Here is a 13,744-nt window from a genome sequence, read left to right on the forward strand (position 1 = left end):
CACACTTGACAGCAAGGAGGAAGTGTGAGAGCATGGAGGAGTGTAGTGTGCAGGTTACACATTGTACATAAATTTTAACGCATGCACACGCACACATGCACACTTTAGTTCCAAATGTGAAAACTGTAAATAGTTCATGGTGTTGTATTTGTCAATAAATTGTTATTTTGGTGTAAAACAACCCATTTTTTGTGTTGTTTATGTTGTGGTATAGTTGTTTAGATATTTGAACTGTCACAAAAGCAAAAAAAAAATGTCTGTCAAAGTGAAAGTTATGCTTGAAATGTAGCTTTTCACAAAAAGCTGGTTTTCTCCCTTTTTTAGTCAGGAACTGATATTTTCCTGAAACTTACCGACGTTCTACTGCTGTTTACTAGAAGAACAGAAAAGGTAGAAATGTCTGGGATTGAATGAGTTAACAATCCCCCAAATCCAGCTCGTTTTTGCCCAGCCAGTAATCCACATAATGGTCCCAGGCCTGGGTAAACACAAGCCTCATCTTTTATTTCGGACATGGTCCTTTTGGGACGGACGGCTGCTTTGATATATGTCCCATGTCAGTGCGGGGCTTTTGTAAATGTCACACCCGCCCCATTACCATCAGCCTCCTTACGCACAGCTCAAGTGTATCGCTATTATTTCCCATTTTCCGCCAAGATGAGGTGCGTGGACTGTGTCGCATGAAACCGCAACACACGGCTGTGTTCTCACATACCGACCGTCAGTGGGACAATGCTGCAATCTCGCAGGTAATTGGCCAGGTAAACACACAGCACGCCGTGTGGTTATTTGTCTCTATTACACATGAGGCAGGCTGATGAATTGTCGGGAATAGTTTGTGCTCCAACTGATTCTCATCCTGAAACAATGGAGGAAAAAGTGCAGGGGGTCAACTGGCAAAAGATGGAGTCATGGTGCAGCACCAGTGGCTGCAAGTCTAATATTAATCTACCACGCATACGCATTTATCCTTCCGCATGCTCTTTCAGCATTGTGCCTCTGAGCTCAACAAGTCTATATGAGGCTTGGTGTTGACAAATTGATTTGAAGGCTCAGTGCAAAGCAGGGTTATGTGCATGGCTGTGTGTGTGCGCGTATACAATGTGTTGTTATGCCCTGCCACCTACTGGTGCACTAGTGCCAACCTTGCAAGTATAGTAAAGAGCTAAATTGGAAATAGCTAGAAATGACAAGAATTTTGCAAAAAAAAACTTGTGTTATACTTATCAAATATGAAAAAAATTTGCCCATAAGTACTCATATGAAAAAGCTTCAAATATCCTGAAATGAGCCTTATACAGACCATATTTTTAGTCATTAAAGTTTATTTAAAATAAATTGAACAATTGCAATGCTTTAGTAGTGTGTCGGATGTTGGACTTTTATCATATTTATTGATTTAGTTCAAATAAAACAAGCTAGGGAAGTATGGCTGTCGCTCTTTTAGCATTACATTTGCGATGAAAAGCAAAGCAAAGTGATGGGACTTTTGGCTGGAGGAGGAGACATTTTTTTTGGGCTCGGATCCCGAAAAAGGGCTCTCAAACGGCTCCTGAGATTTCCTTGTTGCTTAAATGTATTTCTAATGTAAAAATATGATATAATCAAACGTTTATTAATGGTATGGTTTTATTTATATGCAGGCTGCATAAAAAAAAAAGAATTATAAAACGCAAAAACAAAGACCCATTTTAATTAGACAAATATTTGTACATGTCCAACTATTTACAGTGCACACAACTAAATCTAAATTCAAATGTGCAAAAGTAAAAGACAAAGCTGCATCCAGGTAAACAGTTTTGCTTGTCTTTCGTGAAGACTGCTATCTTGCTTGTGTGTGGAAGCCCGTCCTCCGTCGGCGCCACACATTTTGACCAATCGTGTGCGGCTTCAACAGAACCAAAGACAAGAAAAAAAACAAGTACTCGTTAACTTCAAAGAGCTGGCGCCGCTGTCATTCCCTTCAAAGAGCTGGCCACTTTATTTATAGTGCACGATTTGTACGCGAGGTAATTCAACTCATTCAAATCATTCCGAAATCATCACAGAAAACAGTAAAAAAAAAAAAAAAAAAGTTAAAATTAATTAAAAGTGAAGAGTGCAGATAAGAGCTGTTTTGTTTGCGACCGACACATTGCGAGATTTCAGGGGCTAAATTTGTATAAATTCTCCTTATATCTGGGCCAAAGTAACAAGCGTGTGTGCAGGCAATGATTACTTTCAGTTTTGGTTATGTCAGCAACCGATTATGTCGACATCCCTTGAATTGGCGTCGACACGTACGACACCACACATTTTGATCGCTCACGTGCGGTTTCAACAGGATAAAAAAACGTCTCGTTTACTTCAAAGAGCCGACGGATCACTGGTTATTATAGGTTACATATAGGGCATCAACATATACGGCGCCACACATTTTGACCACTCAATCACGTGTGGCTTCAACGGGAAAAAATAAACGAGGACAAAACGATGGCTCGTTCACTTCAAAGAGCCGACTCTAAGAGCTGTTTCGTCCGCAGCCGACACATTAGTTATTATTATAGGTTACATTTTGATAAACTCTCCTTAAGTCTCTGGACAATGTCACAAGTAAATGTGCAGGCATTGGTTATTTTTGGTTTTGGTTATGTCATCAGTCGCTTATGTCAACATCCCTTGAAATGGCTGATGGGCATCAACATTTGTAACCACCCATTTTGACCAATCAATCACGAACAGAAAAAAAAAAACAACGGCTCGTTCACTTCAAATTTCCGGCTCTAAGAGTCGTTTAGTCTGCGGCCGACACATCACTAGTCCTCATGGGTTCAATTTTCATAAATTTCTGGACAAAGTCACAACTTAATGCACAAGAAAGAGTTACGTTGGGTCTTGGTTGTGTCTACGACCGATTATGTCGACAGCCCGCGAACTGGCTGACTGGTGTCGACGCATAAAGCACCACACATTTTGACCACTAGAGTGCAGCTTCAACAGAAAAAAAAAAAACAAGAAGAAACGGCGACTCCCTTCACTTCAAAGAGCCGACTCCCGTCGTTCACTTCAAAGAGCCGGATCCAAGTGCTGTGTCGTTCTGCGCCGACCCATGACGAGTTTTTATCGGTTAAATTTGTATAAATTCTCCTTAAGTCTATGGACAAAGTAATTGTGCAAGCAATGGCTAAGCAAAACTACGTTCCTCGTCACTGAAATCCGACCAGAACTGGACTCGCGGGACCAAATTGGGGGGGGGGTAAGTCACTGTTGATATACTGTATTCCCACTGCTGATGGGGATGTCATACAACTTAATGTCAAAAAATCTGAACTATCCCTTTAAGACTCTGGACAAAGATACATGTGAATATGCAAGCGATGGCTAATTTCGGTTTCGGTTATGTCAACAACTGCTTATGTCGACGCCAGTCCGCCAGTTCGAGGACCGTTGACATAAACGGGTTCCACTGTAGTTCATTTGCAATTATGCAGAACAGCACTGCTTCCTATATTTAGTTTTTCTTATTCAGAGTGTCAGCCAAAACTGAGCATGATTGTCTTTTTGAATTGGACGTGTGTGACTGTCTCCCCTGCTCATGTTTACTGTTAAGTGAATCCATGTTTCATGACTGACATGCTCGGGCAATAATGAAAGTAAGTTTGTCACCTCTGAGTGGTGTGGATTTAAGGTCGAGTCTCGACAAGGATGCGCGTGCTTCTTTCCTTCGTGTGTCTGGATCTCGTCATTCCCTTCTGTCACACAGTTTGTGACACAGAGCAGCAAAACAGGACACGCATCCCAGCTCACATCCTTTTTTGACTCCAGCTTCCTCTATCAGAGGGAACAATAACCATGAAATAATAGCCGGTCGGTGTGCTATATTTACTCTGAGACAAACACAAGTACTGGTGCTTGGCATTTATTTTTAGATATACAAGTGTAGATATGGCCATTTATATCTAAAATGTGTTTCTCTGAACTGGTGTAGAGACCACCGTTGCACACCAGGAGGTGCAAATGTCCTACATAATAATCTAATAGCTACACTAGCTATCATTCAGCAGAGGCCTGTATTGGGGAGGAAGTATTAAGGAGTTGTATTCTGGAACATGGCAGGTTTGTGTTGGAGTGCAGTATTGAGGATCTGGTTGATCACAGTCTAATCTGTTTCCTGTAATCCACTTGTTCCAAAGCAGAGATTAAAACACAATCAACTGCAAATGATAATCCATCACAGTACGGGATGATCAGCGGTTATGGGAGATTACTCCAGCGCAGAGAGAGCTGATGGTCCACCTGGCCTGTCTTTTTCAGTCCGACTCGTAAGAACTGTATTTTCTTTAGCTTTTCTTCCCGGTTCTTGGGACCACATTGCTATTGGAGTAGTAGTCAGTGATCCCACAATTCAAAAGGTTTTCACATTGTATTAAAAAGTAACAGCAATATATTTTAAATCTTTGAATGAAAGTACATGTTGCAGTTGCCATGCTCCACTAAAGAGTGAAACTTAAGCTTGTGTGCCTTGAAAGTGACCAGTTCAGGGCGTACCCTGCGTCTTGCCCGATGTCAGCTGGAATAGGCTCCGGCATACCCGCGACCCTAATGAGGACAAGCAGCATAGAGGATGGATGGATGGATGGATGGATGGATGGATGGATGGATGGACTTGAAAGTTATGTTTGTGTGAGAGAGGCTGGCTCGAGCTGGTTATAACTATGCTGTTTGCAGTAGCACCACTTTTCCATGAGTTAATCTTGGAGTGTTGCGCAACTGTAGTTGTGCTGTGTGAGTGTGTGTCAAAGAAGCTATTTGTTGTGAGATAATTCAAAGCTACAATGAAAGCGTGTTGTTCCGACGATCGAGTCTGGTGCTTGTGTGTCTGACTGAACGTTACAGTAACATTACTGACACCTAGTGACCAGTGTAGAACACAACAGGTCACCGCAACGTCTTTGAATGTGTCGTCTGAATGCCTTATACTTGTATTTTAGCTCATTGAGCCATGTTTATGTGTGAAAATTACGGATGCTCCGATCAGGGTTTTATGTTGCCGATACCGATCTTCCATGAGTGAAATTGATCGATACCGATCACATAGATTAAGTGTAAATGTTTTAATGTACTATCAGCTATATGAGGGGTCACCGACAAAATACCAAATGAAAATGGCTACCCATTTTGCAACATTTATTTTCATAGCTTATTTCAGCCCAGACAAAGCGAATATGCTTGTTTTAGCAGAACATTAGCAAAATGCTAGTATCCACAACTCACATTTCGTATTTCAGAATGCATTTCTGTCTAGTGTTCTCACATTAATGAATGAAAAAGCAGCCTTGCAGGCGCCTCATGTGGTCGTCGGCGACTCCCTGGTGCCTGCAGGTACCACGTTGGTGACCCCTGGGCTATATGATATGAAAGGGGAACCATAACATTCTGACAAACATATTTGACTTACTTTTTCAAAATCATACATGTATAATAATTGTACAAATATATAGTTGGCTACTTCGCAGATTTCGCTCATTGCGGGCTATTTTGGGAACCTATCCCCCGCGATAAACGAGGAAACACTGTCTACATATTTATTTGTGAAACCACAGGCATTAGCATCCACGGCAAGCAGAGGTATCTAAGGTGTTGCTCCCAATCCTTTTTACTGTATTGACTAAAGATCAAACCACCAAAACAGACCAGATAGTCGGTTGAAGGTTAGTAATTTGTATGGCAGCGAACAATGGCTGCTAAAACCAACATCAAGTTAAACGGAGGACCAGAAGAAGCCAAAGTACCTGTTGCCAAAGACATCAAAGAATTGGACAAATATTAACGTAATTGCTGAGAACAGGATTAAATAAGATCTGCCTCTTGTAGAATTGTGGAAGTGCAATCATGTGATGTTCCTTAATGTGACTTGTTAAGAGCGACCATGACCGTCTTGTCCCTGGACATCCATGAGAAGTGTGCACTCCACACTTTTTTGGTTTTTTATGTGTTTAGAGCATTGTGATAATCTCCCTGGGCTTTTGTAAATCAGCCTCACTGAATCAGATTACCAGCTGGTACAAGCTGAATTGGAATACATCCAGCGGGGGAATTTAGATGAAATGGCATTTGCACTGATAAACGCAAAGTTCACTTTATGTTCAGTGCTTTCATAAAAATAAAAACAAATGCTGTAATTGGAGAAGTATGACTAAACATGTTTAAAACAGGCAGTTTTTCCATATACTGTGTGTATAGAAACATATTGCTTATGCTGACTGTAGATATGAACATTTTTATACCTATGCTACTGAGTAAGTGTTCTGTGACCTCAATTATGCATTTTCAAGCATAAAAATGGCAAAATGAACTAAAATATGAGTCCTTCAGAAGACACATTTAGATGTTGTGATGATATGTAGTACTCTACTCTGGTCACTAGGTGTCAGTGATGTTACATTCATGAGACAATCGCCACCGCAGGAAGTACTGTCCAGAACAGGAAGTAAAAAAAGAACAAGGCCCTCTCCCAGTTCTAACATGTGTGTCTTATTTATGTCTAATATGTCTTATTTTCTCTTATTATGTCTACTATATTGGGTAGAGGTGTTATTTCATGTTTAGAGGGCTCTAATAATTTTAAAATGTATAATATTCGTAGTATAATAATATATTTAAGGAGTAAAAATAAATACAATTAAAATGGATATTAAAATATATATTTAAAATATTTGACAAATAAAATAATAAAAATGTTTTTTATTTATAATTTGATTTATTTATTATTTATGATTGATTTGATGATTTATAATAAAATTAAAATCTAAAAAATTATTTTAAAAACGAATATACTAAGTAAGTCATAAATACTATGTATTACTAAGTATTCAAAGTAATACAATAAAATAATAAAAAAATAAGTATCTTTATGACATGCGTTATTTCCAGGCCTTCACGGGCCACATAAAATGATAAGGCGGGCCAAATCTGGCCCCCGGGCCTTGAGTTTGACACCTGTATACTTTCTACCAGACATAATCAAAGAAACTGGATGAGGCTGAGAACAGGCTTCCAGTTCCCGGCACGGTAATGAGCAGCATGGAAGACAAGGGAGAGGAACGGTACGGCGTCTTCCTGCCGCAGCCGCTGTGCTTTTGACCACCGCTTAATTGGGTAGCAGCTGCAGGTGTGTCCCGTTGCTACACCCCACGCAGGAATTAAGCAAACACAAAAAAGGAACCAGTAAGCGGGGAAGAACACTGTAGAAATGAAAATACAGGGACAACAACATCCAACATCCCTTTGGATTTGTGTTTAGATAATTGGACATGCCTGCCTTAAGGGATGCATTAGCACCTTCAGCTATTCCAAAGTCACCACGGGCAAAATAACAGCTGTTAATGAATGCAGGCATGAATGGAGATGACCCAGAAGCTCATGAATGAATGGGAACTGCAGAAGCAAACGCTGACACATGAGCACGGAGAAAAGCACGAACACACACATGGACACACATCTGTGAGCGCCAGATATGGCCAGATGGTGTAATCCTTTCGTTTTCCCCATGTTTCATATTTTCCCCCTCCTGTGTTGGGATTATGCAGCCGTCCAATCGGATTCCGGCCTGTTCCCAAGCTATGATGCGATATGAATGACAGGCGGGTTTGCGAGTGGAGCGGACACACTGTACATTGCCGTGTGGACTGTAAGTTTCCCACGCTGACATAACCGCTGCGGTTATTATTTGTGGACGCGCACACTTTAACGGCGATATCCAGGTAAGAGCAGACCAGAGGCAGGTAGGCAGAGATGTGTCTTTGTTAGAACTTCTAAACTTCTAATCATTGCCAAGTACGCACTTAATTTTTATATTTATGTTACCAAACCGAGTCAGTACCTTCCGTAATGCTCACGGTCTGTTTTTCAATGCGGAACGTCACGTTTACACACAATTCAACAATGTAAGATGATCAATGAACAGATACCAGACGTTATACGTATATACGCGTTTCACTTCGCTGCGTTCAAGGAGCGCCGAACAAAGCGCAAAATCTCAACGCTTGACAAAAAAACAGAGACATGAAGACACAAACATGTAGAAATTGTGGGCTTTTTTTAAATACATTTGACCTGGATTGTCACGCATTTATAAATTATTACCGACAGGGTGAATGAGATGAGGGGCTGTGAATGCTAAGTCATGAATGTGGGGGGTGTCCAAAGCATGGCCCGGGAGCCACTTGTCATATTGTAAAAATACAATGAATTTATTATTAACACATTCAATCCCAGCCATTTTTCAAAAGACAACCCTTCCAGTACCGACCATATTAGGTGATTCTGACTGATCTTTCAAGGCACACACATTATACTGTTCAATGGATATATACTGTAAACATGGAACCTACCAAAAGAAAGCTTAGATTCCCGTCTTCCATCAGAAAAAAAAGTTTGTTTCTACCCTTTTCTGTTCTTTAGTAATCAGCAGTAGAACACATAAGTTTCAGGAGAAGATCAGTTCCTGTTTTACACAAGCCGAAGCTGATTTTGGTATAAAAATGAGATATTGGTATTGTTTTTTTCTGCTGATAATGATATTGGCATGCGAGTGATGACGTCAGCACCCAGTTTGTATTGTAAATATGCAACTTGCAATGAATATGTATATAATATCTATATAATATGTATATAACCTGCATGTGTTCATTACACATGTAGGTGGGGATTTTTTTTCCACCCTTAATAATGAAAAGTTTCATTTAAAAACTGCATTTTGTGTTCAGTTGTGTTGTCATGGACTAATATTTAAATGTGTTTGATGACCTGAAACATTTGAGTGAGACGAACATGCAAAAAAAGGGGGCAAACACTTTTTCACGCCCCCGTATGTCTGTATTATGTGTCTGTTTCCAGCCCATTTGTACCATAGTTTATTCTACCGACCTGCCGTATGGAACCGCCAGTCACTCATTGTGCTGCAATTTCACGCTATTTTGCTGCATATGTGATGTGATGAGTGTGCATGAGCTGACGACGCGCAGTAGACCATTAACCGAAAGAAGCCGAGCTGAAGTTGTGCATTGAAGCCAAGCAGAATCTATTACAAATGCCCTCATAACAGGGCACATGACCTTAAGGTTTTTTTTATTTTTTATTTGTTAATACATATAAAGATCAAGTCTGGCCTTTTGGACTGGAGGTGCCTGGTTTTTAAAACCATGCACTTTGGCATTATAAGATAGATAAAAGCTAGCACTGATTGCAGGCGGTTTAAGTGAGCTTTACGTGTGCGTATGTTTGTCCCCGCAGGTCAGTGCTTCCTGTGCATGGTGGATGTGGTGCCCGTGAAGAACGAAGATGGCATGGTGATCATGTTCATCCTCAACTTTGAGGTCATGACTGAAGAGACACTGCAAGACGACAAACTGGAGCTCAACCACCGCCTGCCAACCTGGCTCGTCACCGGTAAGTACTGACCCGACTCTTGTTGCCACTCGTGGGGATGCAAAAGGCACAAATTCGAACACAGCGTTACCCGTTTAAAGGCTAAATAATGCTCTTGCGCCATGCTGGCTTTGAGCGCCTTCAAACTCGCTGGCGTACCTCCAAAAAATTGTAACCTCGTGTCAAGCGGCAATGTACATCATTTCCGGGTTTTCACACTTTGACTTTTGACTTTAGTCTGGCACACTTTTATAGTGTTAGTACCTGAACACAACAGTAGTGCACTTCTAACACACTCGTCTCTTCCTCTCCACACTCGCAACAACCCACCAAGTCACCAAAACAATTCACAACGAGGTGCATTCAAGAACAACAATTGTTATAGAATACTACTTCACCGGAAGCTAGCTAGCCAAAGAGAAAAGAGAAACGCTGCCCCTAGTGTTTTAGTGAAGAATTGCGTGTCTTACAGCAGGAGAACTATGACTGATCCAAGGGGGCTGCTGGCATAGTGACACTGCCGTAGCACGGGGGTGTCCGAAGTGCCATGTTTTGTATTGGCCCGTGGGACATTCTAAAAATATGATTTAACAAGAAAACTATCAAAAAAAATAACAGCAAAATTGGAAAAATCAGCAGTAATTTTACAAGAAGAAAGTCTAAATGTTACGAGTTGTAATATAATGGAATCCACGAAGGCTGTAAGACCCTCACCGTACACGTTATACACTCTTCTCAGACAGGCATGAACATTTTCTCACATCTCTCTCTTTTTTAATTCGTTGGAATTTTAATGATCAACTTACGAGGTTGGACACAAGAAATGATTAAGTGACTCGCATGTTTCGCTCCTCTGGCCGTGCCTCTTCGTCCTGGTGCCGCTCCGCTGTGGCGTTTTTGGATCCTTGCTAAAACACGTTGCTGCAGTCATCAGTTGTCGCTATTTCCCTCCTCCTCCGTGCAACAAAGCCAAGATTCCGTAACAGTGGGCAGACGGCCGCGTGACTTCTACCTGCCTTTTCAGGATGGTTGACTCTTTTTGAACGTTTTGTCGACATTGTGGGCTTTGTTGGGGAAAAACTTGCAAACATACAAAGACTGCAAGCTGTTTGCTAGCGATGACACAACAGGAGACAAAGGAGATTGGCTGTAGACCATTGTCACTAATCAGCATGCAGAAGACAATGGGCGGGTTCTCCCTTAGCCAGTAAGAATACAGAAGACAATGGGCGGGTTCTCCCTTAGCCAGTAAGAACACAGAAGACACTGGGCGGGTTCTCCCTTAGCGAGTAGGAACACAGAAGACAATGGGCGGGTTCTCCCTTAGCGAGTAGGAACACAGAAGACAATGGGCGGGTTCTCCCTTAGCGAGTAGGAACACAGAAGACAATGGGCGGGTTCTCCCTTAGCCAGTAAGAACACAGAAGACAATGGGCGGGTTCTCCCTTAGCCAGTAAGAACACAGAAGACAATGGGCGGGTTCTCCCTTAGCCAGTAAGAACACAGAAGACAATGGGCGGGTTCTCCCTTAGCCAGTAGGAACACAGAAGACAATGGGCGGGTTCTCCCTTAGCCAGTAAGAACACAGAAGACAATGGGCGGGTTCTCCCTTAGCCAGTAAGAACACAGAAGACAATGGGCGGGTTCTCCCTTAGCCAGTAGGAACACAGAAGACAATGGGCGGGTTCTCCCTTAGCCAGTAAGAACACAGAAGACAATGGGCTGGTTCTCCCTTAGGCAACATAATGTCCTTTCATACGCTGTAAAAAAACAACCAAAAAACGCGAAACAGCGAGGCCGCGAAACAGCGAAGCCGCGAAATGAGTTTCCCATCATTTATTTTAGCAGCCATCACAACTGTTGACCACTGAAATAGAAAATGCTGCATTTCATCCGAACCAAACGGCGTGAGTCCAGTCAGTGACGGAAAAGGATCACTTTAATCCACCTGGATCAGTGTTCCATTCATCCACACAGACACCAGGTGGCCTTGGACATTCCAGAAATAATATTATATATTGGAATCCTGTTGTTTTAATGATGTTGGACAGGATGTTTTGTCTGAACTGTCTCGGGACTCAATGTTCCACGGTGTGCCCATTCCACAAGAAGTGGGACATTGTTCATATTTTGAATCGACTCCAAAGCTAAATTCTAATCAACGTGACTGTCCTAAATTCCTGTTATGGCTCAACGCCATCCTGTTTGGATCTCCTCGCTGCTGTCCTATCTGTGCCATTTTTTTGAAACAAGGGTTTTCCTCTTTGTCCTTTCATCAGGTCGTCCACGAGGCTTCAAGTTGCGTTTTCCCCTGCTGCGCTCCCTCTCCAACAGTAAAGTGTCTCTGGACGACGCAGAGTCTGGTCGGATCCCCATTGCGACGCCGCTGCCGCTGCACCCTGACGACGGCTGTCACGAGTCACTAGGCCTCGGGGAGTTCCTGCCCCTCCCTGCTTTGGTGCCAGACCACTCTGAGCCAATCAGTGGAAGCAGGTAGATCCCATACATTTACGTTTGAATGAAGTCTTGTGGAGGATGCGTATCCGAATGACACCTATTAAGGACGTCCCAGCAGATGCACAAATATACTCCTACTCATACTTCATACTACGACGTCAATCCTCCCGTTTTCCCTGGGAAGCTCCCGTAGCTTGCTGTTCTTTCCCGTCATCCTCCAGCTCGAATAGTTTCCAAAGGTGTGGGCAAACTGCAGACCGCGGGCCACATCAGCATCGCCAAGCTTCTTAATCCGGCCCACCGGGCATTTCCAAATTCTTTTTTACACCTTTAACATGGAAAGTGTAGCCGGCAAGATGACTTGCAGTGCGATTGTGGCACGCTTGAGTCGCCAAAATAGTCAGATGCAATCTGTAGCGTGTACAAAAAGCCATCCAAACAACACAACACGTCAACAAATGACGCACAAAGTAACCTACCTACTGCACCATGTGGCCATACAAGCAAATATATACATGCCATGTAAAAAAAAAAACGTATATTCCTGCCGCAAGGCATGCTGGGTAGCCTGTGGTACTCTTTCTTCTAACTTTTTGCCGTGTTCGTCACATTTTTATGAGATTGCAAAATATGTTGAGGTTGTCAGAGTAGTAGAGGAGGAGGAGTTAACATCCTCTTGATATCCAGTGTTTTATGGTTCATAGTTCATATTGTTGTTGCCGCTGGACTACCCAGCATGCCTTGCGGGCATTTGGAAATTACAGTTTTAAGTTGCGTGCTATGTTTAGCGCTTAGCTGTTGATTTACGCGATGCGTTAAGTTGCTATAGATGTGCTGTGTTTCCGTTTCGTTGCACCGTGAGCAAGGATACCATTCTGTTTGACGCCACCTATATATAGACGGCCCCTCCGCCAAATCTTTGAGCCCAGTGATTATTATTTACAAATATAACACCATGAACTATTTACAATTGGCACATTTAGAACCGAAGTATGTGTGTGCATGCGTGTGCGCATGCGTTACAACTTCTTTACAGTGCGTAACCTTCTGCACGCTACACTCCGCCACGCTCTCTCTCTTCCTCCTTCCTGTCATGTGTATTTTTACCGTCCACATGATCTCTGCCAGGCTTTTCTCAAATGCACTTCTGCCACCTAGTGGCCGTTTTCATGGCTTGCAATTGCTCTGAAGTGAAATGCATTAGTGGGCGAGTTGCGTCATCACCTCCGTTTGTAAAAGACGTACAAGTACGTTGTCGGGATCGGGAGGTTGGGATTATTTAAAGGTATAAACTGCATCCTTGGTATTGAATGAGCACTTTAATTTCTGAAAAAGTGTGATAAAGTGAGGAAGCGATGTTCAAACCGTGAAGTGGCGACAGGCGACTGTATAACCACTTTTGTCGAAATGGCCCCTCTGTTTTTCACATCTGTGGGATGCTGTGATGCATAAGCAGCCGTTAGTAACCCCCCCCCCCCCCCCCCCACTGTTATTAACATTTCTGAAAGGACTGCAGTTTTTTTTTTTTTTTTAGATGTTCATCTACCCGTTGTCACCACCAATCAATAATGATGACAAAAACCCAACAACATCCATCATTGGGCGTGGAGGAGCTATCACTTTCTATACACTTGGTTGTGAAATATTTGACTTTACGTTTGCACAGACTAGCGTTGCATTCGCATGGCGTCTGTGGACAGCTAATGCTGCATTTGAGACTACCGGGCATTCAGTATAAACGCAATATAAATACACTAATAGTATTGTTTGTCTATAAAATCACAACTTGGCAGCAGACCTGATGACAAACCTAATCTTTTTTGGCAGGCTTGATCATTTTTTATTGTGCGTTTTACTAAAAAAAATGCATTGCAGTGTA

At 42.3% G+C, this 13,744-nt stretch overlaps 1 protein-coding gene across 2 annotated transcripts in view; it reads left to right on the top strand.

Annotated features, from left to right (window-relative positions):
• The window catches only part of kcnh2b (potassium voltage-gated channel, subfamily H (eag-related), member 2b), a 281,282-nt gene that overhangs the window by 137,873 nt on the left and 129,665 nt on the right, over positions 1 to 13,744 (top strand). The window contains exons 1-3 of one of the 2 annotated variants that reach the window (XM_054765237.1): positions 7,168 to 7,742; positions 9,274 to 9,429; positions 11,688 to 11,901. In XM_054765237.1, the coding sequence (XP_054621212.1) occupies positions 9,291 to 9,429; positions 11,688 to 11,901 (353 nt within the window). In that variant the 5' untranslated portion in view covers positions 7,168 to 7,742; positions 9,274 to 9,290. Of the gene's footprint in view, positions 1 to 7,167; positions 7,743 to 9,273; positions 9,430 to 11,687; positions 11,902 to 13,744 lie in introns of those variants that run through there. The other variant, XM_054765236.1, reaches the window with a different exon arrangement.

The sequence above is a fragment of the Dunckerocampus dactyliophorus genome, chromosome 21, assembly GCF_027744805.1.
Source record: "Dunckerocampus dactyliophorus isolate RoL2022-P2 chromosome 21, RoL_Ddac_1.1, whole genome shotgun sequence".
NCBI classification, from domain to species: Eukaryota; Metazoa; Chordata; class Actinopteri; order Syngnathiformes; family Syngnathidae; genus Dunckerocampus; species Dunckerocampus dactyliophorus.